Source organism: Zootoca vivipara, chromosome 2 (genome assembly GCF_963506605.1).
Source record: "Zootoca vivipara chromosome 2, rZooViv1.1, whole genome shotgun sequence".
Taxonomy (NCBI): Eukaryota; Metazoa; Chordata; class Lepidosauria; order Squamata; family Lacertidae; genus Zootoca; species Zootoca vivipara.
In genome coordinates, this window is record NC_083277.1 from 53,951,416 (window position 1) to 53,978,810 (window position 27,395).

At 44.8% G+C, this 27,395-nt stretch overlaps 1 protein-coding gene across 2 annotated transcripts in view; it reads left to right on the forward strand.

Annotated features, from left to right (window-relative positions):
• Positions 1-27,395, forward strand: part of CACNA2D2 (calcium voltage-gated channel auxiliary subunit alpha2delta 2) — a 551,962-nt gene that overhangs the window by 429,159 nt on the left and 95,408 nt on the right. For both annotated transcript variants that reach the window (XR_009557115.1, XM_060271531.1), the window contains exons 9-11: positions 16,484-16,534; positions 16,818-16,917; positions 26,638-26,796. Coding sequence is in view for 1 of the 2 variants with exons in the window: in XM_060271531.1 (XP_060127514.1) it covers positions 16,484-16,534; positions 16,818-16,917; positions 26,638-26,796 (310 nt within the window). In the remaining variant the exon portion in view is untranslated. The remainder of the gene's footprint in view (positions 1-16,483; positions 16,535-16,817; positions 16,918-26,637; positions 26,797-27,395) is intronic.

The following is a 27,395-nucleotide window of genomic DNA, read 5'->3' on the forward strand; positions in this document are numbered from 1 at the left end:
GAAAATTAAATGACTGCCCACGGATTACAACCATAGGGGTCGGGAACCTCAAGTATTCATCAGGGCCAGCTATCCATGAGCTGATAAAAGGGCCAAAGAGGAAACTTACAGGGTCCCATAGAGGGGGGTCAAACTGGGCCCAGACCAAAGGCCAGGGAGAACAGCTCCATCTTGCAAGCCCTGCGGAAGGATGTCAAGTTGGACAGAATTGCACGGTCCAGGCTAGAATTCTCTCAGCCTGCTCACTTGGTCCAAGGGACCATCTATGGAAAAAGGTGGCAGTGTTGGTAGTCAAAATAACCCTCAGACTAATTGTTTGTTGCTGCAAGAATGACCCCACATACTTTGATATATTGCTTTGATATATGCTGATTGGCTGGTATATTTATCTGTGGGTTTGGGGTGCATAGGTAGTTAGGAGAGGGGCAGCTTCTCATACTGGCTCACTGTCAGCTACTCCCTTTTCTGGGAGATGGATGGGAGTTGGAAAGGGCTATTGATGCCAGCTTTCATAGCTTGCTTTATGTATAAGTAATGCTTAAATGCTTTCCTGCGTGCGGGAAAGTCATGAGAACTGGTTGCTGCTTTGGCATCCATCCTGAGTCTATAAAGGGAGCAGGGCGCTGCAGGTAAGTTTACACATTTCTTTAATAAAGCACTAGAAGTGACATGTTTCTTTGGTATCGCTGCATCAGACCAGTTGCGCAGGCTCTCCTTTGGGCCTGCAGATCAAGACAGGCAAGCAGCCAGTCCTGCAAAAACCAAGAATCGCCACCCCACACCCCACCCCAGGTACCAGCTCTGGAGGAATGGCTCAGAAGGCTCCCCAGAAAGGCAACCTTCTCCCTCTGCCTAATGGTAGGGCTGAATAGCATAGTATTCATCCATAGTTGTGATATTGGATGCACAGCTTCTGGGAGAAGCAACAGACTCACAGTGGAGAGAAGGCTTTATCACGGAAGGACATCTTCTCACTGGGCAAAAACGTGTAAGCAGAGCTGAGAGGAAATGCCGCAAAGAAGTAGAAATGCTGGAAGAGCATGAAGGGAGGGAAGGCTGAAACACACAGCACCTCGTGGCATAGAAGCAGCAGATGAGCACTCTGCAAAAAAAGCAAAGAACGGAGGGGGGGAAGCCACACACAAAAAATGTAATGTGCCCACCCAAAGCTAGTGCTGTTATTGCCTGTGCAATTACTGTGTTAAAGGTGATTGCCTGGGTGTTGCAGACAGCTATTTGAGGCAACGTAATTCTCCCCACTCCCCCCCAACCCACACATTCCATTTCCCGGCAACAACGTTAAGTGCTAGAAAAGTGCAACGTCTTCCTCACCATAAAAGTGCTACCTGGAGTGAATGCATCTACACCGAGTGTGCATTTATTCATTGTGCAGATAAATGAGCATCTGAACAGGCCTTTGGAGCAGCTCTCTCAGAAAAGGGCCAGACCCTCCTGGCATCTGGGTGGCAGATTATCCCATACTTGTTGGTTAAATGGCGGAGACCAGATACGAGCACAGAACGTCAGTCCCATGTGGTGGCTTTGAGAAGTTTGCTTGCAGGAGGCGGCACGTAGCCTCAGTGTTCTGCTTAGCAAAAGGCCTTGCGGGTGGGGAGGGGATAACTCCTGAGTGCCTTCAAGTTTGTCTTCAACCTTCCTGCCCCTGTAAATTGTCTCAGCTACCAGAAACTAGCAGAGCGTTCTGAGTAATGAAATGTAAATGAGCACAGTATGTTCAGCACTGCCACTACGAGGGTCTATTAAACTGGAGCGGGATTTACCCAGACCATGGGTGCGCGGAGCCATCCAGCAGGCTCTCCCCTTCCCTCCCATCTCCGATATCTTCTCTGTGTCTCTGCTCCCTCCTTCCCTCAACTAGTCTGTATGAAATTCCAGGTCTGTGAGCAGCCAGCTCTGTCCAATTTTCATTTCACACATCGTTGCCATTGGAAAATGGATACAATAACACAGGCAGAGGCATCCAGGCTGCGGCTCTCATCAGCTTCCTCCCCCCCCCTCCCTTTGTATATCTTTGGAGAGGAGAGGCAGAGGGGGGTTAGATATATAGATTATAACCTTAGATACAGATAAATGGGGCAGGGTTCTTCCGCCCTCCCCACTGAAGTTGCAATTGTAAATTTAGCCCTTATTCACAGACAGCTTTTAGGTAGGGCTCTCATCTTCTGTAAGCGGGAGGGAGTAGAGAGAGAGATGGAAAAGGAAAAACAAATAACTCTCAAGGAGCAGAGCCAGAAGGACAGAAAGATAAATGTGGCACACGGTGACAGACTACATTTAAGTGAAAGCTGCAAGCGTCAATTTAGCCACACACCAAGTTAAGCATGATTGAATCAGTTACGATTAGCCCAGGTAAAAGGCACTAGCTTGGCAGCACTAATTACGCCTGTGCAAGTGCAGGGTGCTTAGGATTTAATTTTCCTCCATTTATTTTGGAGCTCTTGTATATGAGCAGAACAGGTATGGCTTCGCTTCGTACAGAATATTCATGTGTCTGCACGCTCATAACATACACAGGGGGGAATAGAAATTACAGCGCCTTTGTTTTGTAGCATGCTACTTTTAGATTGCAGGTAAACATTGTTCTTATTTTACATTGATTTGGCCCGTGTCCTAGACAGGTCTTTCTCTCTCTTTTTTCCCATGGGGTGAATGACATTCCTTTTGTTGCCGGCATTTTCTCTTGCCCAACAGGCTGCTCAAACAAGTTCAAACAAGTATTTACCAGCCATGCAGAGACAGTGGGGTGGGAATGGGGGATCTTGAGCAGAAAGCCCTGGCTGGGCAACAAAGAGAGAGAGAATATCTGAGTCAGAGGCAGTTTTCTTTTTTTCCCTTTAGCCTTCATATGCATAAACAGCAGCAGCTCTTTTCAAGTCTGTCCTTTAAACTTCAGGTCCCCGCTTATCAGGAGACAGACAAAGCACAGTCGCCACAGGGCTTCCTGCAGGATGGATAAGGCTCTCTCTGTGTGCAATGTGGGTCTGATCTTTTCCATTCTGCACATGCATTCATGCAACTGCATGGTGGTAGAGTTGAAAGCACAGGCACCTGGCAGAGAGGTCTCAAAAAGGGACTTATTTTGGTTCTTCTGCACATCACCTATGAAGAAAACGTTTTCTTTTAGCAGGTTGATCTTTGCACCTGCCACTCAAAAGAGATGGATCTGAGTTTTTGAAACAGCTCAGCTTCATTCCATTTAAGCTCCAATGAAAGCTATGGAGAGGGCCTTCTTGGTGCCTGCTTCGATTGTGGAACTCCTTCTCACGGGAGGCTAGGCTGGCCCCCTCTCTGCTTTCCCTTTACCAGCAGGCAAATAACTTTCTGTAGACAGACCTTTGGCCTCTAACTGGTTGTTGTGGCAGGATATTTTACTGGTGGGGTTGTTGTTATTATTTTCCTCTTGCTATGCTTTTAAATGTTTTGGTCTTTTGATTCAGTGCTGTTTTAGAGATGGTAACTTGTTTGTTTGTTTAACAAATATAACTAATTGGTGTGGGTTTTTAAAAAACTGCATCTGCTTTTCGTTCATGTTGCGAGCCTCCATGAGTTCTGCACTGGGCATGTAAATAAATAAATGAGGCCCCCAAATTCTTGGACCTGTAGAACATTTGCCCCAGCACTGCAGGCCTTGACTAGCCATAAATATCTGTGGTCTTGAGCATGAATAACCACTCTCCATAAGGAAATGTGGGCTAGGCCCTGTTACAAGGATGGGAAACCCATGGCCTTCCCAGATGTTGCTAGACACCAACTCCTATCCACCCCAGCCAGCCAGCAAAGCCAGCGATGATGTGAGTTATAGTCCAGCAACAGATGGGGGGGCACAGGTTCCCCATCTGTACCATATGGGGTAGGCTGTCACCTTCCACCTCTGGTTATATAATTAGTTGGAAGCCACCCAGAATGGCTGGGACAACCCAGTCAGATGGGAGGCATATAAATTATTATTATTATTATTATTATTATTATTATTATTAGCAGTAGTAGTAGTAGTAGTATCTTTTGCACATGAACATGTAATTTGTCTGCATTTGTGTTTATATTTGCTTAGAAAACAAATGACCCCAGAAGATCTATAGGCAGCCACATGAATGGAGCACTTGGCATATGCCACACATTGTAAAGCACCAAACTAGATGCTTTCTCTTTTCCAAAAAGTGAAAACCGCTTTTTTAAAAAAATCTTCCTTCTTTTAAGAGCACACTAAAGAAATTGCCTTTTCTGAGAAACTGCTGCCTAGGAGCCATAAATAAATACCTCCCCGGTTTACCTTTCACTGTGGTCTGTTTCATTTTATGTGCCGTTCTAACAGAAAGACATCTAATGCAGTTATTTGTGGAGCGGCAGCTTCCTGCAGATTTTGTTAAAGAACCTTGACAAAGATGGCATATTGCAGCCTCTGTCTTGAAGGCCTCCACTCCAGCACAGTGCAACACAGATATTTTAAGCCAAGGCTAGCTTTATCAACACCATCCTTGGATGTGCCGCAAAACAGATTCTAGGAGACAGCAGATCATTTTCTCCGCCACATCCTATTGCTCAGCTTCTCTAGGGGAGGGGGGTGTACTTAGTTATTGGTTTCAGGAAAATATACCGGTAAGTATGGGGCTGAGGTGATTATTTGGCTTTGAGACTGAGTATAATATGGCTTGGTTCATATTTATTATGCAGCTGCAGGCTACTCTCATGGGATCTCTGGCAACCTCAACCTGTGTGGAAAATCAAGGAAGGGCTCTTAGGACCTCTTTTCTACTGAGCATGTGAATGGGATGTGTGAATCATATTGTTGCATGAATGGACCAAGTGAATGGACCAAGCGTTTTGGATGTGTGAATGGACCAAGTGAATGGATATGTGAATGGACCAAGCGTTTGTGAACTGTGGGGGGGGGGGGAGATTGTGTAAATGAAGTTGTCTTGAGTGGAGAGCGCACGTGAAATGATACATACGTTCACAAATAATAGGCACCAGCAAGAACTGTGAACAGAAAACAATTATTCAACTGTTTATTTCCACTGTTATATTCGCTTGTCTTGCAATCTCAGAAATCAGCTGAACAAATGGGCAATTTTACTTTAAGCCATGCTGTGTCACCTCCGTGACAAATAGCGTTGAGTGCTTGCAGTGATTGGACTTCCTTTGTCAGAAAATTAATGACTCTGCTACTCTGGTTAATTGTTGATGAGTGTTCCACATTAATTATTAACTTTCCTCAAGTTATTAGGGATAGAGCAGAGAGAAGACTGACAGGCCTTGCATTCCATTATGATACTAAGGCCTTCATTGAAGTACATGAATCTCAGTGGATGGGGATTAGCTGGGCCATAAGAGCAAAAGGGACAGTGACAAACCAGCAGCAGCCAGCTGCCACCCCGCCCCAACCTCATTCTCTGCTCCTGTTTCTAGCGATGTTAGTTATCATTACTAATCATGTTTCTCTCCCTGCCTGCTGTCCTAACCTTCTTACCTTATATTCCTGGATTGCATGTGGTTGGACTAGATGATCCTTACAGACTCTTCCAACTCTAAAATTCTACAATTCTGTAATACACCACCAACCCCAGAGGTTGGGCTCACTCTCATTCTGTGCAATCTCTGGCCAACCATCAACACTCACTACACATTCTCGTGTGTAGCCTACAGTGTGATTTATTTACAGTCTTTAGTATTTTAAGCAGAAATATTTCTAGTGCATTGTATGTTTTCACACCAGTGATGCTGGGATAACAGCAAGGAGAAGTCACACAACATCAGAATTATGGATTTGATAGAGTGCAAAATGATCTGGATCTGTGTCTAATTGAAATAGGGTTGGGTCAGTCACATGAAACTGAAACTGATCTGATGTGGACAGCCTTAATTCCTTTGTGCTGTTTTATGGAGGTTCTCTGTGGTAAATAAGATAAAAATAACTTCCTCTTCCCCTGAAGCATAATATACACAAAGGGGAACATAATCCAGTTTTTCTGTTCCTGTTTAAACTACATTTATTTTTCACCTGGTTTTATCTTCCCCAGATACAGTACAACAAAAGAGCCAATTCGGCTAACTCAAGAATCAGCCTAATGTTACAGTGCAGGTCAGAGTTAAATTACAGCAGTGCCAGAAAAAGAGCTGCTCTCTCCAAACCAGACTAGCTGTGCTGTGGTATCCTTACTTCCATCTCTAATCTGGGCAGGAGGACATTTGGTGTCCGTGCTGTGTCTGTCCGTTATAATAACTTAGGAACATCCTTTTATACAAAATTACAAACATAGCTTTGAACTCCTGGTTTCAGCTGTTGCCATAGTTCTTTTTCTTGCTTAAATTCAACAGGCAGGACAAATTATTTCTCCAGATCAAACATTTCCTAGAGCATTCGCATGATGAAGGAGTTGCTTGCTGCCACCCCCCTCCCTTCATCTTCGTTAAGCAGTATGAGCCAGGCCTCCACACAAACTGCTTGATCATGCAGAAGTCCTGCTAATGGAATTTCTCTCCCTCATAAAAATGAAGGGGAAAAATCATGCAAAGGTGGTGCGGAGGTTTCCATGCAATCAGGCAGTTGCATGAAGGCCATACATTGTCTCAGGGGTGCTATTCTTCTATCATGAAAGCAGTACGTCCTTTGGGGCTACGTCAAAAACCTCAGGCAGCATTTGCTTCCATGACTCCAGATGAACTCCCACATGGTCTGTGACACTGCAGTTTGGTCCCAGAAGGGGACAAACATGGGGGAGGCATGGTGAGAAGGTCTATTTCATATACCACTGTGCATGAACAGAGTCCAATGTGTTTCTTTGCCGCACATGAAGCATAAAGCCCCGCATCACACCGAAAGAAAATATAATCACTCCCAATTAGATAGCATTAGTAATTGGGATTAGCAATCAAAGGCTGTCCATTTGCAAGCAATTCCCAGTAATGCTGAGTAATTGACAGTAATTAAGCACTAATTAATTCATGCTGGGACTGATCCTGTTTGAGCCAGCCAGTGCCACCAAATCTCCCTCTAGCTTCTTTGAAGGAGGGATCAGGCTCTGTGTAGACATCGGAGGAAACATCAGCCAGTTATGTCTCAAGCTTTACTTATAATTTAACAGTGTAATGAATTTTTAACACAGCTAAGTGGAGTTTTCCTTGCCCTAACCCTCCTCTAATGTACTCATATTAGATAAGGAGTAAATGAGGTAATTTTAATCTGCTTTAAGTATTTTAACTTTTGTATGTTTTAAAGGAGGGTTGTAAATTTTTCTTGATTTCATTGTCTTTTTGTAAACTGCTTTGAGGTTTTCTAAAGTCAAGCAGTATAGAAATGTTCTGAAATTAATAGATGAATTATTGATCGTCAGTGCTCAGGCAACTGTAGTTCCTAGGAAATAAATAACACATAGTAATAGACAGCAGTAAGGGTGGGTACCACCTGTCCCTCAAAACTACTCTTCTCCCTTGCTCCTAGCATTTCTGAATATGCATGACACTAACACTAGCAGTTCGAAAGCATGTCAAAGTGCAAGTAGATAAATAGGCACCGCTACAGTGGAAAGGTAAACGGCATTTCCGTGTGCTGCTCTGGTTCGCCAGAAGTGGCTTTGTCATGCTGGCCACATGACCTGGAAGCTGTACGCTGGCTCCCTCGGCCAATAACGCGAGATGAGCGCCACAACCCCAAAGTCAGTCATAACTGGACCTAATGGTCAGGGGTCCCTTTACCTTTAACACTCTTCCAAATTTTAGGAGGAAGTCCATTTGTCCTCCTCCCTCTTTGCAAAGATGAAGACATGTGGAAATGTGCCCCTGTTTGTGTCACCAATGCTCAGCATGTGGTCACAAAGATGCACATCTTCATAAGGTGGCACCACTCTAAAGGAAGACTCTTAAACTCAGTGTGGCAACTCACCCACCTGCCCTGTTGGCAGTATGGGATTAGCCAGTCACTCCATTAGTAGCTGAGCAGATTTGGGAGGGTGCTTCTAAGAATTGGCTATGAGCCTTGTTCTCACCTAGTCCATATTATATGAATGGTGTGAATAAAGTTTATTTGATTTAATTGAATTTACCTGTGGTCATAGCTGTCAGGTGTTGAAAGTAACTAAGTTGGTAAGTTAGGCTACTGTCAGGCTTCAGGAAATTGGCTTCCTCCCCCATGGCAGTAAACAAAGGATCAAACAAAAGTATCATCTTACCAGTTAGAATCTTTAATAATCACAGTGAGAGAACAAAGAACATGTCTCCTAGAATGGTGGTGCTCCCAATTAAGGGTCACTCCCCCCTCTGTCCCTATTAATCTGTCACTCCTACATTTTGTAATCTGAGTTTGTAACCTCTGCGCTTTCTGTTTCTGAGCTCTCCATGACTTTGGAGATGGGGGGTGAATACTATCCAGAGACTGTGAATCTGTTAACTCTCTCTCTTCTAGTGTTTCTTCTGCTAGCCTTTCCCTTTCCAGTATTTCCCAGCTTCTGCCTTCTGGACTATGCCCTTCTGCAAATCACTTTTCCAAATCTATACTGTCCTCCTGCTCCTGGGAAGATTCAGGATCAGGATCAAGAGGAGGGGTTGGCTCCCACCATTCTTCCTCAGTGCAGCCCTCCTCTGCATGGTCACTGACAGCTAGCCTGGTGAGCACCCTGAGATGTCCAGTGGATGGAGGGGTGATGTTCCAACCTACCTCTCATTGCTGCCAAGTTGAAGAGAATGGGCTCGGCCACACTTCCCATGCTTAAAAAGCACAGCTCCAAGCGGTTTTTTGCTTGACGTGCACTTTCTAGGTATAGGTCTGGGTGGTTTTTCCTTTGCCCTGCTCCTTTCCCAGGGAAAACCCACTCTTTAGTGCTAAATTGGAGCAAATGTCAATCTGGATAAAACCTAAATTGCCAGTTGCTCCAACTGACAGCTAAAGAGAGAATATTTAAGTATCGCTAGTATCTAGTGGTACCAACCAAACTATATTTTCCCCAATATGGCAAATCATAGAATCATAGAGTTGGAAGAGACCACAAGGGCCATCCAGTCCAACCCCCTGCCAAGCAGGAAACACCATCAAAGCATTCTTGACATATGGCTGTCAAATAGTAGTTTCAGGAATGATTTAGATCAGAAAACTGACATTTGCTCCCCCAGTGCAGCTTCCCTGATCAACTCAGCCTCCTGCCAGTTGATTTAGACCAGGTATCCCCAACCTTTGGCCCTCCAGATGTTTTGGCCTACAACTCCCATGATCCCTAGCTAACAGGACCAGTGGTCAGGGGGTGCCTGGTTTAGACTAAGGGAGAAACACTGGATATCTTAGATTGCCCAATCCCTTGTCTAGTCTGACACTCAGTGTAGCTTTGAGTATGTTCCACATATTTTAGGAGGAATTCAAGTAGTGACTCTTATCAATGGAAGCCCAGCAGAATGACTTCTGCTTGCATGATGCTGCTTTCCTTCCCCCCAACCCACCCCCAAACTGGCTAAGCATCAAGTCAGGAGAACCCCTGAAACAGTTATGGGGGCAAGGAGAAATGCTTGTCCTGATGGAATGATCGCCTTAGCGTGACGTCAAAATCCTCCCTTGGACTTTCTGTGCACACATTGCTTTGTGCATGTTGTGTGCCATTTCTGGCTGGGTTTTTTCCACCGTCTCCATGCATTTCTCCACTCTGATGGAGAGTGCTCTAATGGAAGGTAACTCAGCTTGGCAGGCAAGCAGTACTACTGTATGCTTCTCGGTCCTTGAGCAACTTTCCAGAGGGTGTCTTCTGTCACGTAAAAAATGAGGAAGCTGTAAAAAGAGGGATGAGCTGAGTGTAAGAGCGAACCAGAGAGTGTGAAAAAGAATACACATTCTTGGACTGTCAGTTACTTGTGAGCATCAAAAGGAAAAATGTGTCCCCTAGAGCCACCGTTCCTGATTGTCACCCCACTCCACTGAATTTGCACACATTCACCCCTTATTACCCCGAGGAAGTGGTTAAGCTGGGGAGCATGTTACAGGATTCAGCTGAAATAAAATCTACCAGACAGGCTGCAACGTGTGTGGAAACTGGAGCAGCCTTTTAAATGGAGCTCAGTAGAATGATGGTCCCGCGTTGTTCTTTGGAGCAGAAATCAGGCCACATTGTTAGGATGTGGAAAAGATATATTATATACTAATAACTTGGCTAACAGGTGGCCATGCTGCTGGATTATCCTCAGCCTGGCTCCTATTAATCTTCCCAATCCCACCCACCTTTATTGGTTCCATTATTATACTAACTTTTCTTACAGTCACCCAGTCATGGCTCTAGTTTTGAGGTGGCCCTAATAATAATAATAATAATAATGTATTATTTATACCCCACCCATCTGGCTGGGCTTCCCCTGCCACTCTGGGCGGCTTCCAACAAGCATTAAAATATATCAAATATCACAGATTAAAAACTTCCCTAAACAGGGCTGCCTTTAGGTATTTTCTAAATGTCAGGTAGTTGTTTATCTCTCTGACCTCTGATGGGAGGGTGTTCCACAGGGCGGGTGCCACCACCGAGAAGGCCCGCTGCCTGGTTCCCTGTAGCTTTGCTTCTCATAGTGATGGAACCATCAGAAGGCCCTTGGTGCTGGACCTCAGTGTCTGGGCACAACGATGGGGGTGGAGACACTCGGTCAGGTATACTGGACCGAGGCCTTTTAGGGCTTTAAAGGTCAGCACCAACACTTTGAATTGTGCTCGGAAACGTACTGGGAGCCAATGTAGGTCTTTCAAGACCGGTGTTATGTGGTCTCGGCGGCCGCTCCCAGTCACCAGTCTAGCTGCCACATTCTGGATTAGTTGTAGTTTCCGGGTCACCTTCAAAGGTAGCCCCTCATAGAGCGCATTGCAGTAATCCAAGCAAGAGATAACCAGAGCATGCACCGTTCTGGCGAGACAGTCCACGGGCAGATAGGGTCTCAGCCTGTGTACCAGATGGAGCTGATAGACAGCTGCCCTGGACACAGAATTAACCTGTGCCTCCATGGACAGCTGTGAGTCCAAAATTACTCCCAGGCTGCGCACCTGGTCTTTCAGGGGCACAGTTACCCCGTTTAGGACCAGGGAGTCCTCCACACCTGCCCAACTCCTGTCCCCCACAAACAATACTTCTGTCTTGTCAGGATTCAATCTCAATCTGTTAGCCGCCATCCATCCTCCAACCGCCTCCAGGCACTCACACAGGACCTTCACTGCCTTCACTGGTTCTGATTTGAAAGAGAGGTAGAGCTGGGTATCATCCGCATACTGATGAACACCCAGCCCAAACCCCCTGATGATCTCTCCCAGCGGCCACATGTAGATGTTAAACAGCATGGGGGAGAGGACAGAACCCTGAGGCACCCCACAAGTGAGAGCCCAGGGGTCTGAACACTCATCCCCCCACCACCACCACTTTCTGAACACGGCCCAGGAGGAAGGAGCGGAACCACTGTATGACAGTGCCCCCAGCTCCCAACCCCTCTAGGCGGTCCAGAAGGATGTTATGGTCAATGGTGTCAAATGCCGCTGAGAGATCCAGCAGGACTAGGAAACAGCTCTCACCTTTGTCCCTAGCCCGCTAGAGATCATCAACCAGTGCGACCAAGGCAGTTTCAGCAAAGTGCCTTCAGGTGGGTGCCCAGTCTGGTGGCAGCAGTGAGAGAGATCCATTTTGTTTATGCTGGAAAAACACGGTAAAATTGAATAGCGAGGGAGTGAGGATCAAGAACCATTATCTGAGTAAGCTGGTTCCCCTATAGTTAATTTATAGATACTGTAGTTAATTCCCCTATAGTTAAAAATATTAGTTAATTGTTATTTTGTTCACGACATTTCACAACAGAACTGTTCGCAATACATTGTCCTCAGTACAGAAACACACTCACATTCCACAGAAACCCAGGTAAGTTCCTAAATAGTTTACACTTTTATCTATAGATAAAGCCCAGAACATGCGTGTGCATTTGTGCACAGGGCTCCCATTCACACAACAGTTTTTTCCACATAGTTTGCCATCATAGATAGCTTAGGCAAGGGGTTCCCAACCATTTTATGGCCCAGAGGACTTGCATAGAAATCTAAGAAACTAGGTTGGGGTCTACCCATTTCACAGTAGAAAAACTGTTGATGCTCAGAACCACAGCACCCCTCAAAAAAACCAGGACAAACACCTACAAACACACACACACACACACACCAAAGAAACCCAACTAAAAAACAGCAGGCAACACTTTGTCACCAACATTGAAAGACCATGTTGAGTGCCAAAGGGTTAATGCCATGGTACCCTCTGGGGACCCCAGGGTTAGACTGAGAAACTAATTACTGGTGCAAAGTGGGTCAGTGAGACTCTTGGTGGAACGAGGGATTGAACTCAGGTCTCTCATGTTTGTATGTGTATTCATTTCCATATTTCCACATGACATAACAAAATGGGAAAAAAGGTCAAAACAAACAAGGAAAAACCATAGCTTGTAGCCAGATTTAATGTGCACTGTTTTTAAAATGGATGTCATTTTAAAAGATTTTATTTGCTGTTTACAAAGGAAGGTGCTCTTTTCTCCTACCAATCGCTAAAAATATCCTAATCAGGTTTGGCCTTTGAAACCATCAGGGGTTGGGGGAAAAGAATCATAATATATACGCCTGTGTCAGCACAATCACCGCTACTAAAAATGGATTGTGATTATGGAAGAGTTTTGCATTTAGAACTCGTTAAGCTGACATAGTGTTGAGTGGCAGTCAGGTCATTATCAGTGTCTTTGGAGAGCTGCGCCAAAAATACCCTCTCACTTTCATAGGCCCAGGTGCAGGTCACTAAAGGTGGGGCAGGGAAAGCAATTTCTGTATTTTTCAGAGGGGGCAGGAGGAAACTATGAAATTTTCAGAAAGGTGAAGTGCTTCACTTGAAAAGTCACAACAGAGGTTTCCTTCCTTCCTTCCTTCCTTCCTTCCTTCCTTCCTTCCTTCCTTCCTTCCTTCCTTCCTTCCTTCCTTCCTTCTTTCTTTCTTCTGTTCTTCCATTCTTCCATTCTTTCTTTCTTTCTTTGCTTTTGCTTTTTTGCTGTAGCAGAATTTGCAGTGCTGTTTCCCACAATGCTTTCTCTGAATGGTGTTACGCTGTGACCAAATGCCATTTTAGTACATTGTTTGGGGGGAGCAGATGTTTCCCCTTCAACACCGCACCAGGAATGACACCACATTGCAACACGGGGGTTTATTTGTGTTATCACTCATTTGAAACAGCTCTTCATTCATTGCCATAGCAGATTACAATTTCAAACAAATATGTCATGCAGTACTCAAGGACAGATCGTTTCGACCAGCCAGCTAAAATAAACATGAAGACCAGACTCTCCAAGTGACCCTGTTTTCCGGGGACTGTCCCTGATTTGATATTTTTCTGCCTCCAAAAAGTACTTTCCCACCCCACCAACACCAATTCACCTCTCACGGCTCCCCTCAAAGTTCCACGAAGAAAAGCTTTTGAGGAATACTTTGGCTCAATCTCCACTTTCCCTTCTTCTCTTTTGCTTGCTTTATCTGGTTCATATATGTTCTTTATTTGTGTGTCTGTAATTATTTAAAAAATGGCTATAACAATATCCACTCACATTAACCATATTGAATGCTCTGCTCTCGTAGCTCATGCCTCGCCCTGCTCTAGAAGTTTGTGGTCAGAATACATTGCTTTTCCGTCCCTCACTCTTTCTCTCTGCTCAAATTCTGGGGATAAAGCTTGGGGACCATTAATGAAATCCCCAAGGCCCACCTCTGATTCAGCCAAATCTTCTGCCTCGTGTGCCTGTGGCTATATATGCTAGCAGGCTGAAATGTACAGAACTGGTTCCGAAGCTTCAGAACCTGCTGGTTGGGCCTTGAATGGGCTTCTCTTCAGCCAGAAGAATGACCATAGAACAACACTCTTCTTCTAACTGGTGCCTTGTATTTAGAATGTAGGAAGACCCCAGCTGAATCCAGCCAATGGCCCAGCATCCTGTTCTCACGGTGGCCAACCAGTTGTCTATGGGAAACCCTCAAACAGAACCTGGACAGAAGAGCACTCTCCCTCCTGTGGTTTCCAGCAACTGGTATTCAGAACCATGCTGCCTCTGACAGTAAATGCAGACCATAGTAGCCTCTGATAACCTCATTCTCCTCTTTTGCTTATTCCTATTTTAAAGGCATCCATGTTGGTGGCTATCACGATGCATTGTGGAGTGAATTCCATAGTTCAATTATGCACTTCATGGAGGGGTACTTTGTGCTAGAACATGCCTGCATACTTTGTTCCCCACCAAGCTGAACACAGCTGACCATCTATGTACGGCAATGCACCGGAGACTCAGTAAACCTTCTGTTTTTGATCCTTGATTGTAGGTACAAGGGGGGAGGGGCTGCCATGCACCCAGCAGGCCATAATATATTGTTCATTCAGCTTGGCTGGTCACAAGTTGTGCAAGCCTGATTAGAATCACTGCAGCATACTTCATTCTGATTTCAATTGTCAGGATAAAGTTCTGGAAGTACTAGGATGATGAATCCAGTATCCATTTCTGCATAATTTGCTCACATGCTGTACACTGGGCTTAATGGGTGTGCCATGTTACAGACTGGCCTTGTTGAAGCAAAATGCTTCTCCTCCCTTTCCCTTCATTTCTGCGAATTTCCTGGATGCTTTCTGCAGACTGCCAGGGCATTGAATGCAGGAGGTTACCATGGGAGTGGCTTATTCCATAAAAGGAGGGGGAAGGAGGAATGGACACGGGGTAAAGGTGGAATCAGGGCTGCAGAATGGAGCTGCAGAATACAAGAGAGATATGGCTTCAGGGAAGGGGTTTGGAAGGTGAAAAGCAAGCTTAGTAGTTGTATTGGGTAGTTAGGGGAAGTTTGAGGGAGTTAATGTGGGAGGAATTGCAATGGGGAATTGCAATGGGGTTGGTAGGCAGAGCAAGCCGGCATGCAGTCCCTAGTAAACCTATATTTCCTTTCTCTCTACTAACATTAGATGTACTTCAGTAGTGCATTTATTTTTGTCATCTCTGAGGAATCTGAATGTTTCATGATGAAAAACAATGCCTGTAGTTTAATAATCTTACAGACGCTTTATTGTACATTATGTTTAACTTTGATTTCACAGTAATATTTATAGATGTAGAGAACATGTAAATCTGTGACCACAAAAAAACCCCAGCAAGTACATTTATTGAATTAACTTCACAGGTATTATAGAAAATGTGTGTTTTGGAGTTATAGCTGATAGATTGTTATTAAAAGAAATACATAGATTTATCTGCCAAATGTTAACATAGCAATTAAATGATCAAATCATTTTTACATTATGTTGTTGTTGTTTTCAAATGCCACAGGCTTTACCTGAGACTGAACTATATGCATGGTTACATAACAAGAAAAATATTCATTTACTAAGTACAGTATTTAAATGTTTACAAAATTGCTTAATAGCTAACACAGCAACAACATTGGGTGGATTTCTGCTTTATATCACTCTGTTTGTCCAAAGAGCAGTTTAACCTTCATGTCCAGATTTATTTCATAAAAGAAAACTAGATTTTGTAAGACTTTCCATCTCAAGACCAAGAAAAGTAGTAGTGGCTGGTGGGACAGAGCCACCCTTTCAGCTCCAGCTGAAGCCTACCTGGATGCGCCTGGGGCAGGGCAGGGCAGGTTATAAGAAGAGCCTTCTGGTTGAGGCCAGTGGCCCATCTGATCCAGCATCCTGTTTTCACAGTGGCCAACTCACAAGCAGGACCTGAACGCAAGAGCATGTTCTCTCCCTCTCCCTCTCCCTCCCCAGTTTCCAGCCCCTGGTATTTAGAAGCATTACTGCCTCTGGCCATGAAGACAGCGCATAGCTGTCACTGCTTCCACCAATCCACAGGGACCTCACCTGTTAAGATTAGGCAATTTATGGTTTGGGTGGCATCCTGCAAGGTGGCTAATCTAAATCAGAAGAAGAATTTCTGATATCCTTGTGGAACATCAGACAGTGAAGATGGTTGGGGGAAGGCTAAGCCTAAACCAAACAGGGCCTGGGCCTGAAGCCGGTTTGGTGCTGTTCCTTTTCCTAGCAAGTTCTCGGCTAAGGCCACTTGTTCCTTATGTAGAGTTGTTCCAAGTCATGTTGGCGCGTGAGGCAGAAATTCTAGTGCAGGCATCCCCAAACTTCGGCCCTCCAGATGTTTTGGGACTACAATTCCCATCTTCCCCGACCACTGGTCCTGTTAGCTAGGGATCATGGGAGTTGTAGCCCAAAACATCTGGAGGGCCACAGTTTGGGGATGCCTGTTCTAGTGGTAAATATTGAATAATAAACGAAAGAACATTGGTAGCGGTAACTTGCCTTTAACCATATGCCAAAACTGGCCCCCTAGATGTGCTGCCTCAGCCTGCCAAATGGTGTGCCTGCCACTTTTGTGGTGCTCTGTGGGATCATCAAGGCTGTTGGATGCCTAGTTCTCACTTTATCTGTGTCTTTCCTTAATGCAGGTACATTCAAGGCGCCTCATCCCCAAAGGACATGGTGATCATCGTGGATGTGTGAGTGTCTTTCCTCAAAATCAGCCACTTTCAGTGGCATTTGTACCTGCTCAGTCCAAAGGCCACGATTTATCCTATAATTCTATGTCTTGCTGTAAAGTCTGCTACATGTCAAAGACATGTGGGGGGAGGTCCAGGGGTTGTCACTGTTCATGGGGCCCAGCTCAGAAACCAGGGAGAGGTTCTTCAAAATGGGAGGGCAGTGGATTTTTTATTGTTTTTAAATGTTTTCCCCTGTAGTCATAGAGTGCAAATATGAGCTGTTTCTTCCTTTTATTGACAGGAGTGGCAGCGTTAGTGGCCTGACACTGAAACTGATGAAGACATCAGTCCATGACATGCTCAACACTCTTTCAGATGACGACTATGTCAATGTGGCTTCCGTGAGTGTCTAATTTGTGGTTGGCAGAACAAGAGGCAGGTGGTGGAGGTAGAATGAAAGATGTAGGAAATGAAAGTGATGAAGGCTTATGTGGCTTCATGGCACCTAATATCCCCAGTGGTGATATATAATAATAATAATAATAAAATAATAATAATAATAATAATAATAATTTATTATTTATACCCCACCCATCTGGCCGGGTTCCCCCAGCCACTCTGGGCAGCTTCCAACAAAACATTAAAATACAGAAATCAAACATTAAAAGCTTCCCTAAACAGGGCTGCCTTGAGATGCCTTCTAAAGGTCTGGTAATTGTTGTTCTCTTTGACCTCTGGTGGGAGGGCATTCCACAGGGTGGGTGCCACTACCGAGAAGGCCCTCTGCCTGGTTCCCTGTAACTTGGCTTCTCGTAGTGAGGGAACCGCCAGAAGAGCCTTTGCAGATCTGCATCCTGTGATCCAAGCCTGGTTTTCATGATGTAGATTCTATTATATTTAAGAACAAAATTCCAGTCTGTACCCTCGCTTGAGGATTACTTAGAGTTGGGGGAAAAAACAGATTCAGCACCTAATACACTTACCTTAGGGACTTTGTTGTGTGCACACTCTATTAGTTATGTCTCATAGTATATATTGTTGTTTAGGAAAGAGATAAATTGAGTGGCACTAATTATATTGTAGCCTTCCTTTCTTGCTAACCAGCACACCATAATTGTTATGCAGATAGATCTGCAGTATAGACAACTAACCTCGGTGCTCCTCTGTGCTATGAGACAGTGGATTGCTGAGCTTCTAAATAACTGTAACTGAGATGAGAGCTGTGTGTACAAGTCTATAAGGCATCGTTACATGGTAATTTCTATGTACCATAGTTTAAGCGCCCTCTAATTGCAGTCTTATTTCCTCACTGCAAAAGAACCAAGTGTGGCAGTAAAGATACATGGATCCGTTGTCGTTGTGAAGGTGCTACAGGATAATCAGTGAGTAAGTTTGCCATTGCTGCAGGACACCATTATGCCAAATAATTGGCATGGGGGTGTCAGGACACATGTAACTGAGTTGAGAGAAGCTGGCATAGGTATCAACTCGCTCTCTCCTTCTCTTCTTCCACTGAGATTTCTTTAGTGATCAGGACTAGGTTCAAAGCTGTCCAACACTTCTTGATAGCCTTATGGCCTCAAGGCGATATGCATATCTGTCTTGATGGCTGGAGGGTATTGTCCAGTGACATTCTGATTTGATTGCCAAATCTATTGGAAGATTGACTACGGCTGCCTGGCCTGCAGACTTGCACTTTAGTATAGCCTTAGGGAACTATCAGGTAGACATTCTGTCCCAGATCTTTAGCCTGGTGATTCAGAGAACTCAACTACATTGCCATGTAAGGAAGACAGCTTTTGAGTTATTTTGGCCTGAGGAATGTTTGCTGCCACATCCTGTCAAGATAGTTGGTCCAATTAAATGTATAATCTGAACCTTTTTGTTATATTTTCCTTGCTTCTGATCTGATATAAACCAGAGCATAATATGAACCTAATCCAAGCATTCCTAAACATTTGATAGAACTAAAGCAAATGTTCTACATAGAAATAATCTAATGCACAGTTATTATTATCATCATCGTCATCGTCATCCTATAAATGGCTGAGAATCTACTGCTTTTCCTAGACAGAGTGTTTCATTAATTAATTCTCCTTTGTATTAATAATGAGCACCATTTTGAATAATCTGAATATGCATGGTACTTGGTCAAGACTTTTTAAAGCCAGTTTCATCATAGGCAAGTGTGATGGTGCTGGGCAAGGGGCAGGTAAGAGTGGAATGACAGCCACTCAGGAGTGAAGAAAGTGTATCACCAGTAAGTGAACTGCATAATGAGCAAAGCTGTTCTGCAGGGTTTATATGGAGTTTTCAATCCATGTTCTTGCACTTACAAGCCTCCAGGAGTTAAACAACAGGTTCTCTAGAAAATGAGTTCTGAAAGCATCTCAAAACAAAATGCCACAGCAGCCCTGTGAAAACAAGTGTGCTCTTTATTCTGCTGTATTTATTGCTTCATATAATGGGAAAGAAGAGGGAAACGCCCGCCAGAGGCGTTGGCCTCTGCCTCTTGCAGCTCCTGCAGCCCAATTTACCATTTCTGTCACCTTTCCTTTTCCTGCACTCCCGACTGCTCTCTGCCTTTGATAGATTGCAAATGACAAAACACACCTGCAAGAAATAAATTACATCCTTCCACTGCCATTTCCCCCATGCCAGCTTTGATGGACTATTCTGTTTGCATGAGGTGCTTATTGTGGGGGGCAGGTTGATGGTAAGGGGAAGGGAAGCTTTGGCAAAGAGGCATACAGCCACAGAAGACCAGTTAGCTTTGGAAACCTTGTTTCTCAGTGGGCCTGAGCTGTAGCAAGCTTAGACTAAACACAGGTAAGATTCTTGGGGGTTTTTAAGCATGCAAGATGATACATGAAATAGGCATCATTAGCAGAGCTGGGCTCCCTTCAGAGTGATATATTTTTAGGTACAAGTAATGATATTGCAATATAGTCCTTCGGTATATTAGTATATTTAAGCAATTCAGAGTAGTCAGTGAACATGTGGGTTGTTGTGGGTTTTTTTTGCTGTACAGCTAATAAAGCATATTCTGTTCAGTGTCTTAAGGAATAGCACCAAAATGCACACTTCCTTCCATGGACTTAAATGGCTCAAGAAATCCACACAGGTTTCTGTTCTCTCACCTTTGCATCGCTAAGGCCCTTGATGGATACTCTTGCCCAGGTTCAATGTTACAAGGAGAATCACTGTTGTGCATAGTGAATAGAGAATTGGTCTAGGCCTGCTGGGCTATGCCATGAAGTAGAACCCTGAAGGATCAGACCAAAGGCCTATCGAGTCCAGAAGCCTGTTCCCACAGTGGCCAAGCAAATGCCTATGGCAAGCCTGCAAGCAGGACATAATACTGCCCTTATCTGGCAGCCTCACTCTACCCAACCATATTTCCATCCCTCGTGTAAGATTGAGGCCATATGGGTGAGGCGTTTACACACCCATAAGGCAGTCTGTTTCCATTATCCTTCCTATGGTTATTTTCAAGGCCAGGAAAAGGGAGGCAAAGTTCAGTCTTCACTAGGATTCTGCTCTGCCGAAGTGGCATAGAGAGGTAATACTATAATCAGCTGTCTAATTGCATCACATCAACTGCTCAAATGCTTCCAGAATAAAACCTCAAACCCAAACCTCAGGGGGACAGATATAAGGAACGCAAGGCCTGCTGCACGCATGAGTGAAGAGTCTTGAGGCAGGCTGGGCGGGAGGGTCAGGGCCATTAAGCAAAGAGAGGCTTGGGCATTATTTATAATGTGTCTTGGGGAGGATAGAAACATAGGAAACTGCCTTGTGTCCAAGTTAAGGCCATTGGTCCACCCAGCTCAGTATTGTCTACATTGACTGTCAATGTAGGGCTTCAGATGGGAGTCTGTCCCAGCTCTACCAAGAGATGCCAGGAACTGAACCTGTGACTTTTTGCATTCAGAGCACGTCCACTGCCTCTGAAATTTACCATTCACCTTCTGAAGATGTATACCTGATCTAGAAAAGAGGCATACCACACCTTTCCACCAAAAGTCTTCTAGACAGCTTGCATGGAAAACTAAAACAATTGGAGAACAAAATACAAACCAAGGCAAGCCTAAAATCAACAATAGAAATGGCATCAGCATTGATAATGGGTAAACATAACACAAACTGCCAAAGAGTGGGCAGAAGTTTATCTGTTATCTTAGAGTTAAGCACCACAGCGCTAAAACTGGATATAAGCCTCTATCCTATCTTAGTGCTGTGGAATTTAGCACTAAGATTGGAGCTAAGCGATCACATATCTTTGATCTTCAGCTTTAGCGCTTACTTAAGAGATAACCAGATTGCAGCGCTTGGCAATATAGAACATCAGGTGACTGACAGGTGGTTGTGGTTTGCTCAAAATGACCTCAGGACAAATTCAGGGACCTGGTGGGCCTAATTAGACCCATTGGCCACAGAAGTTCCCTACTACAGTTTTAAGAGTTTTTAAGCTGCCAGCTCTCCCAGCAGCTCCATTGATTGCTTCACAGACTGAGCTCTGACTGTCATCATGCTTCCTTCCTAGATCCCCCTCCCCAATTGAATGCACCATGGGGAAGGAAGCATTTTTGCAGCCAGAATGTCACTCTTTTTGTTTCCCCAGAGCCACAGGTAGAAACAGCACCTTTAAACCATTAAATCATTTAAACCATTCAAATAAAGAACATTTGAGGATATCATGTTCAGCAGCATGGTTAGTGGCCTGTTCTCCTCTCTGGTATTTTGATTCCCAACTGTCCTTTGAAATTGTAGACCCTGATTCAGGATGGGGTAAAATACCTCTGAAACCAGGTTTTTTTTGGGGGGGAGAGGGGGTCCATAGCCCTAGTAAGAACAGAAACAGCAGGAGAAACTCCTGCTACTTCTATCCTGATCCATAATGCTGTGCTAGTGAGAACCTGTGGGGCTGCTGGGAGCCCTTCTCATCAGGAGACAAGGGGCACTCACCACCAGTGAGGTAGCAAGTGGAATGGTGGATGCCTGCATGTCTCCCTTTCAAATGCTAAAGAAATACCTGATGTGTTGTGAAAATACTTGGAACTCGCTCTCTCTTCCTGCAAGGTATGAAGCTATCTTAAAATTCAAGATAACCCACTACATTCTGCCCAACTAAAATAAAATATTTTTTTTTAGAGTTTTCAGGGACATCTGGAAGTCCTGCAAGGGGAGTAGCCTTTTTTTTAAAAAAAGTAAATCCATATAATTACAGAAATACAACACGTATTTGCTGCAAAGAGCAGACAAATGCCCCCCAAATGGCTTGTGAAGATCTTGCAATCTGGTTACGAATCAGTATTATCATTAATGCATTTGGCCAGTTAGATATCGAGATAGATGCCTGGGGGGAAATATTCTCTTCCTCACTCATAAGACCATTTTGCTAAACTGTTGGCAGCTGTTGTGTCGGGAAAGGTGGGCACATAACTCCTATCTTCCTCACTTCTGCATGCCCGAGAGAGTCCGATATGAGCCATTGCTGGATTGCTGCCATCATTGTTATTGATTGGTTTATCTTGCACCAGGGCCAGTGTGTGCTAGGCTTTAAACAGGCAGGTAAAAGGAGGAGTTGGCAATATTTAGATAAGGGAGAAAGGAGACAGAAGACAAGAGGAACCGACTGTGACATGGTGAGGGGCTTATCATCAATTCCATGGCTTCTCCCTTTTAAATTGAGAGCATATTCATGCTGTGTTGAGAGCATATTCATTTGTTGGGAAAGTATCATAGAATTGCAGAGTTGGGAAGGATCCTGAAGGACCCTCAGGAAGGGACCCTGTCTAGAGTGCAACCCCCTGCAATGCAGGGATCTCATCTAAAGCATCCATGACAGGTGGCCATCCAACCTCTGCTTAAAAACTTTAAATGAAGGAGATTCCTCCACCACCTGAGAGTATCTATTCCACTGTCAGAATCTACTTTCTTGTAACTTGAATCCATTGGAGAAAACGAGCTTGCTCCATCTTCCATGTTGACATAGTGTACATTTCATTGCACAGAAGTCATTTGTTCAATGTGCTCTGTCCTTCTCTGTGCTTAACTTTCAGGAAAAAGCTTTCAGTTGTGCAATGCCTTGTTTTGTTTCTCTTTTGAAGCTAATTAATAAAGGAGTTGGGTGGAACTCTGGAAGAAAGAGCAGGAGAGCTTTGGGCATGTGCGGATGGCAGAATTGGAGGAATAGGTGCCAGATGCACAGACAGAGAAATTTGGGTGGGATAGAGAGCCTGTGAAGGGCTTTTAAAACCACAGCCGAAGAGTTGGGAACGAACAGGTAGCCAGCGTAAGAATTGAAAGAGGGCTGTCACAAGGACTGAGAACCGAGAAAGATGAATGACTGTGGCAGCTAAGGTGCAACAACAGAAGGCCAGGGAAAGGAAGGTTGCGGTTAATAGGGTGGGAGGTGATTAGAGCATGAACAGGTGTTTTAGCTGAGGGGATGGAAAGGGAAGGTGTTCTGTGCATTGCAGTACAAGGGAAAGTGATGTAGCTTATCAACAAATTGAATTAACCAGAATTTGTGTTGGACCTTCCTTGCCCACCTTGGCTTACGAGTAGTAACAGTGTATAGGCTTGAACTGGCCCCATCTGTATTGGCATTCCACTGGCTTTTGCAAATTCAGCTCTTTACGAAGGCATTTCCTTGATCTCTTGACCCAAGTTTCCCATTTTGATTGCTGTTATGCTCCAATGGGATTGCTTTATTGCATATTTTAAGCACAGATATTTCCATGTTGGTGTTTTATTATGTATTTTAATCATGGTGTGTTTTTAATTGTTCTGTATCCTAACAGTGTTGGGTGGTTGATTTTTATTTTTTGTAAACCATTTTTAAGCTGTCGTGACATTAAGCCATGGTTAGGCAAACTAAGGCCCGGGGCCGGATCCGGCCCAATTGCTTTCTCAATCCGGCCCACAGACGGTCCAGAAATCAGCATGTTTTTACATGAGTAGAATGTTTTTTATTATTATTTAAAATGCATCTCTGGGTTATTTGTGGGGCATAGGAATTCATTCATCCCCCCCCCAAATTAATAATAATAGTAATAATTTATTTATTTATACCCTGCCCACCGCCCATCTGGCTGGGTTTCCCCAGCCACTCTGGGCAGCTTCCAACTAAATATTAAAATGCAATTAAAACATTAAAAGCTTCCCTAAACAGGGCTGCCTTCAGATGTCTTCTAAAAGTCTGGTAGTTGTTTAATAACTTCCCCCCACAAGGTCTGAGAGACAGTGGACCGGCCCCCTGCTGAAAAAGTTTGCTGACCCCTGCATTAAGTGGCTAACTAATTAAGCAATAGTACAGGCAGCAGCGGCAGCTACAGCAGCAAGCAGTTTTGTCTCCTACAATTGTCTATGCCTGGTTCTGCTCTAGAACAAAGATGGGCAACCCAGCCCATGGTCACCTTTAGGTTTGCCCCCCCCCAAAGCCCCAGGGAGCCCTGACCACTCTCCCCCACTGCCCAGCCAAGCAGCCGTATGCTGAGCAGCAGGGGAAAAGGCTGCTGTTCCTGCAGTGCTATACAGCAAATGGACATTGGGATGGGCTGCGGTGGGGGGATTTTAAGCTCATGCAGTCAAAATCTCAGTCCCCACAATGCTAATAGCAGCGTAGGGGACGGTGTTATGCACCAAGGGAGTGCATAACCTCCCTGTTTCCCCTTCCCCACCCTGCCCTCCTCATGCAGCTTGTGTGTGTGTGTGTATGCGTGCGTGTCTAACATTTGCTGGGAATGGAAGGAGGGGGTTAAGGTGTGTGAGAGAGAGAGCAGGCCAACTGTGGGTGGAGGAGTGGGTGCAAGCACCTATGACTTTGAGCCCTTGATCAGCCTCCACATACAGCCCTTGGCCCAAAAATGGTTGCCCACCTGTGCTCTAGCCAGTGATCCCATAGGCTGAGAATAAACTTGGTGTCCTGCCTGCCTCAGCTGAGCTTTTCAAGGGCAGAATGTCAAAGAACAGGTCAGGACAACCCTTGTCTCTGATGCCTCCTCCTATGCTCTGGAGCCAGTATTTACTTTATATAATGCAAGATGCTAGCTAGAGTTAATGCCTGCTTGGAAACCACCCCCTGTGCCTTGGAAAGGGTTGTGGTTAGTGGCAAGGCAACTTTTGTAAACACAAAGGTATGTCTTCTTTACTGCTGCTTCATGTTATAGGGCAGACGTCTATATAGCATTGCTGCTAAGCCCTGATCAGTTGTAGCCTTGGCGCAAATTAAGTCTGCTCCTCTTTTCACTGAAAAAAAGTTCTGCAACTTCATTTCTCTGTGAGCCTAAAGAAAGTCATATGGGGAGGAAAATGAAGAGCTCTTGTCATTCTCTGTGTCACGTGCCTGCTGTCTGGCATGGAACATGCCTGTGCTAGGGCTCTGCTAATTAACGAGTCTAGCCTCGTTACTTTTGCTGGCTCACTGCCTCCTAAATGAATGTTCCATATTTCCAGCAAACTAAGCCATAAGCAAAAAATGAATGCCTTCTCGCTTCACCCGCCTGGCCAAACTCTCTGAGTGGAAAGTCAGCCCTCTCCTAACAGGAGCTTAGCACAGGGCATGCTCTTAACTGGGCCTGTGACCTTGTGATAAGCCACCAAAATGTCCTGCAGAAAACACGCCTGGGGGTGTTCAGGTAATCACAGCTTTCTCTCTCACCAAATTCAGTTGCGCTGGTGTGTGTGTGTGTGTGTGTGTGTAAAACACATCATACCATTAATGTCAATGAATTCCTCCACAACCTAAACCTATAGAAAGGGGGGCAGTGTGGCCCTCATTATAAGAAGCCCCTGTCCTTCAGCAGAGGGGCTGAAAAGCATGTTTATGCCCATCGTTTATTTCCCCCACTTCTCCTCACACCTTTTTATCCAAACTCCTTGATTCCCTTTCTCGCCTTGTGCATTTGGGACAACGGACTGTGAATATTGCATTCACAGAGGGGGCAGGGCATAGGAGGGCTGCCCAAAATATCTTCCACATATCCTTTGTTCTTTTGGAACCATAAGAAGGTTCGTGGTCATGCCAAGGCAACACTTGTTCAAATTTCTACTTTGCCATGATGCTTACTGGATAACTTTGAGTCAGTCACCATCTCTCAAACTTTACAGGGTTTTTGAGAAGATTAAATGATGGGGGTCACCCATCTTTGCCACCTTAAATTCTTGGAAGAAGTACAGGATAACTATTAGATAGTTGGAGCCTGTGTACACAACATACCGGTACATTTAAAGCACACCCACTCACACCCAAAAATCATGGAAACTGTAGTTTACCCCTCACATAGCTTCGATTCCCTGCACCTTTAACAAACTACAGCTCCCTGGGTTCTTTTGGGGGGAGCCATGTGCTTTGAATGTATGGTGTGTACTCAGGCAGAATCTTAGTTCCCTTTGAGACCCTCGTTGTGGTCATATCTACATTACAAACATATCCATTTTATATGCTCTCTCATTTGCCTTTCCCCAAAGGGGGAATCCTGTGAACTGCAGCTGACAAGGCAAAGAGAAATTTCTGTTTGATGTGCCTGGCTGTCCTTCCTTCCCAGAAAAGAGCTACAACTGCTAAAGTTATCTGCTTTAATTCTGCCATTTGGATATGTCCAGTGATGCAAAAATATGCGGCAGATCTTGGAGGAGCGTAACCATTGGCCAGTCCTCAAAACAGGATGGCAGAAAATCAGCAGCGGTTGAGCTGCAGTTGAGCTACAGTTTCAAGGCACCTCCTCTCATAGTTTGATGTGCTAAATACAGTTTATCATTTCTTGGGGGGGGCCTTTGAAGGAAGAGCAGACCTCTGCTTGCCACCACTCATCCCCAAACCAGTTGGCATATCTGCAATTGCCTTATCACTTGGAAAAGTCCCAATGGACTGAGCTAGAATGTATGTGAGAAGGTCCTTCCCAACTAACTTCCTCAGCTGTCCACGTAGGTTGCCAAGATTGCTAATAGAATAAAAGATAGCCTTGCATTTATATTGCTGAAAACAGCCATGGTTCTGTTATTAACTAAACAAGACACGGCTTAAAGGGGAGGGGTGGATGAGGTTCACAACTTTTGCATTGCCTTCTTGCCTTCTTTAATGCACTGCACCTCTCTTACCTCTTGTCTTCCAGTTCAACCAAAATGCACAGCCTGTATCTTGCTTCAAGCATTTAGTCCAGGCAAATATTCGCAACAAGAAGGTCTTTAAAGAAAAGGTGGATTTAATGGAGGCCCAAGGAACCACGGACTACAAGGCTGGCTTTGAATATGCCTTTGAACAGTTGCAAAATGTAAGCACAGGGTGTAAACTCAGAGGGGGGCAGGGGAAGGACTACAAGCAGAGGAAATCTGGAATTTAAAAAAAGATGTGTGTGCAGGAGAATGTGGGGCTGTGGAGGTGAGGACCAAGCTAGGTGTGATTTTGAAGGTGCATAAACAGGGCTAAGATCAGGCACCCCCAAACTCCGGCCCTCCAGATGTTTTGGACTACAATTCCCATCTTCCCCGACCACTGGTCCTGTTAGCTAGGGATCATGGGAGTTGTAGGCCAAAACATCTGGAAGGTCGCAGTTTGGGGATGCCTGGCTAAGATCATTAACGTCATGGGATGGGGGAGGGGCTTCAGTTTCTCCAGAGCCCCTATCCAAATTGCTCCCCTGGCAGGTGCTTGGGGCGGGGCAAGACGTTGGACATGCATTCACATCACTCTTCTAGTTTGGCCCTGAGGTGCATGAGTAGCAAAGAAGCTTCCTAGGACTTTGTAGAGGTGTGTCTCAGACTCGCACATACTATTGCAAAATTACCACATCACCCACCTTCCAAATTCTTCTTCACACATCATGACAAATGGCCATTATGGCTCATCCACTAATTCATGGCTCCTTTGTTC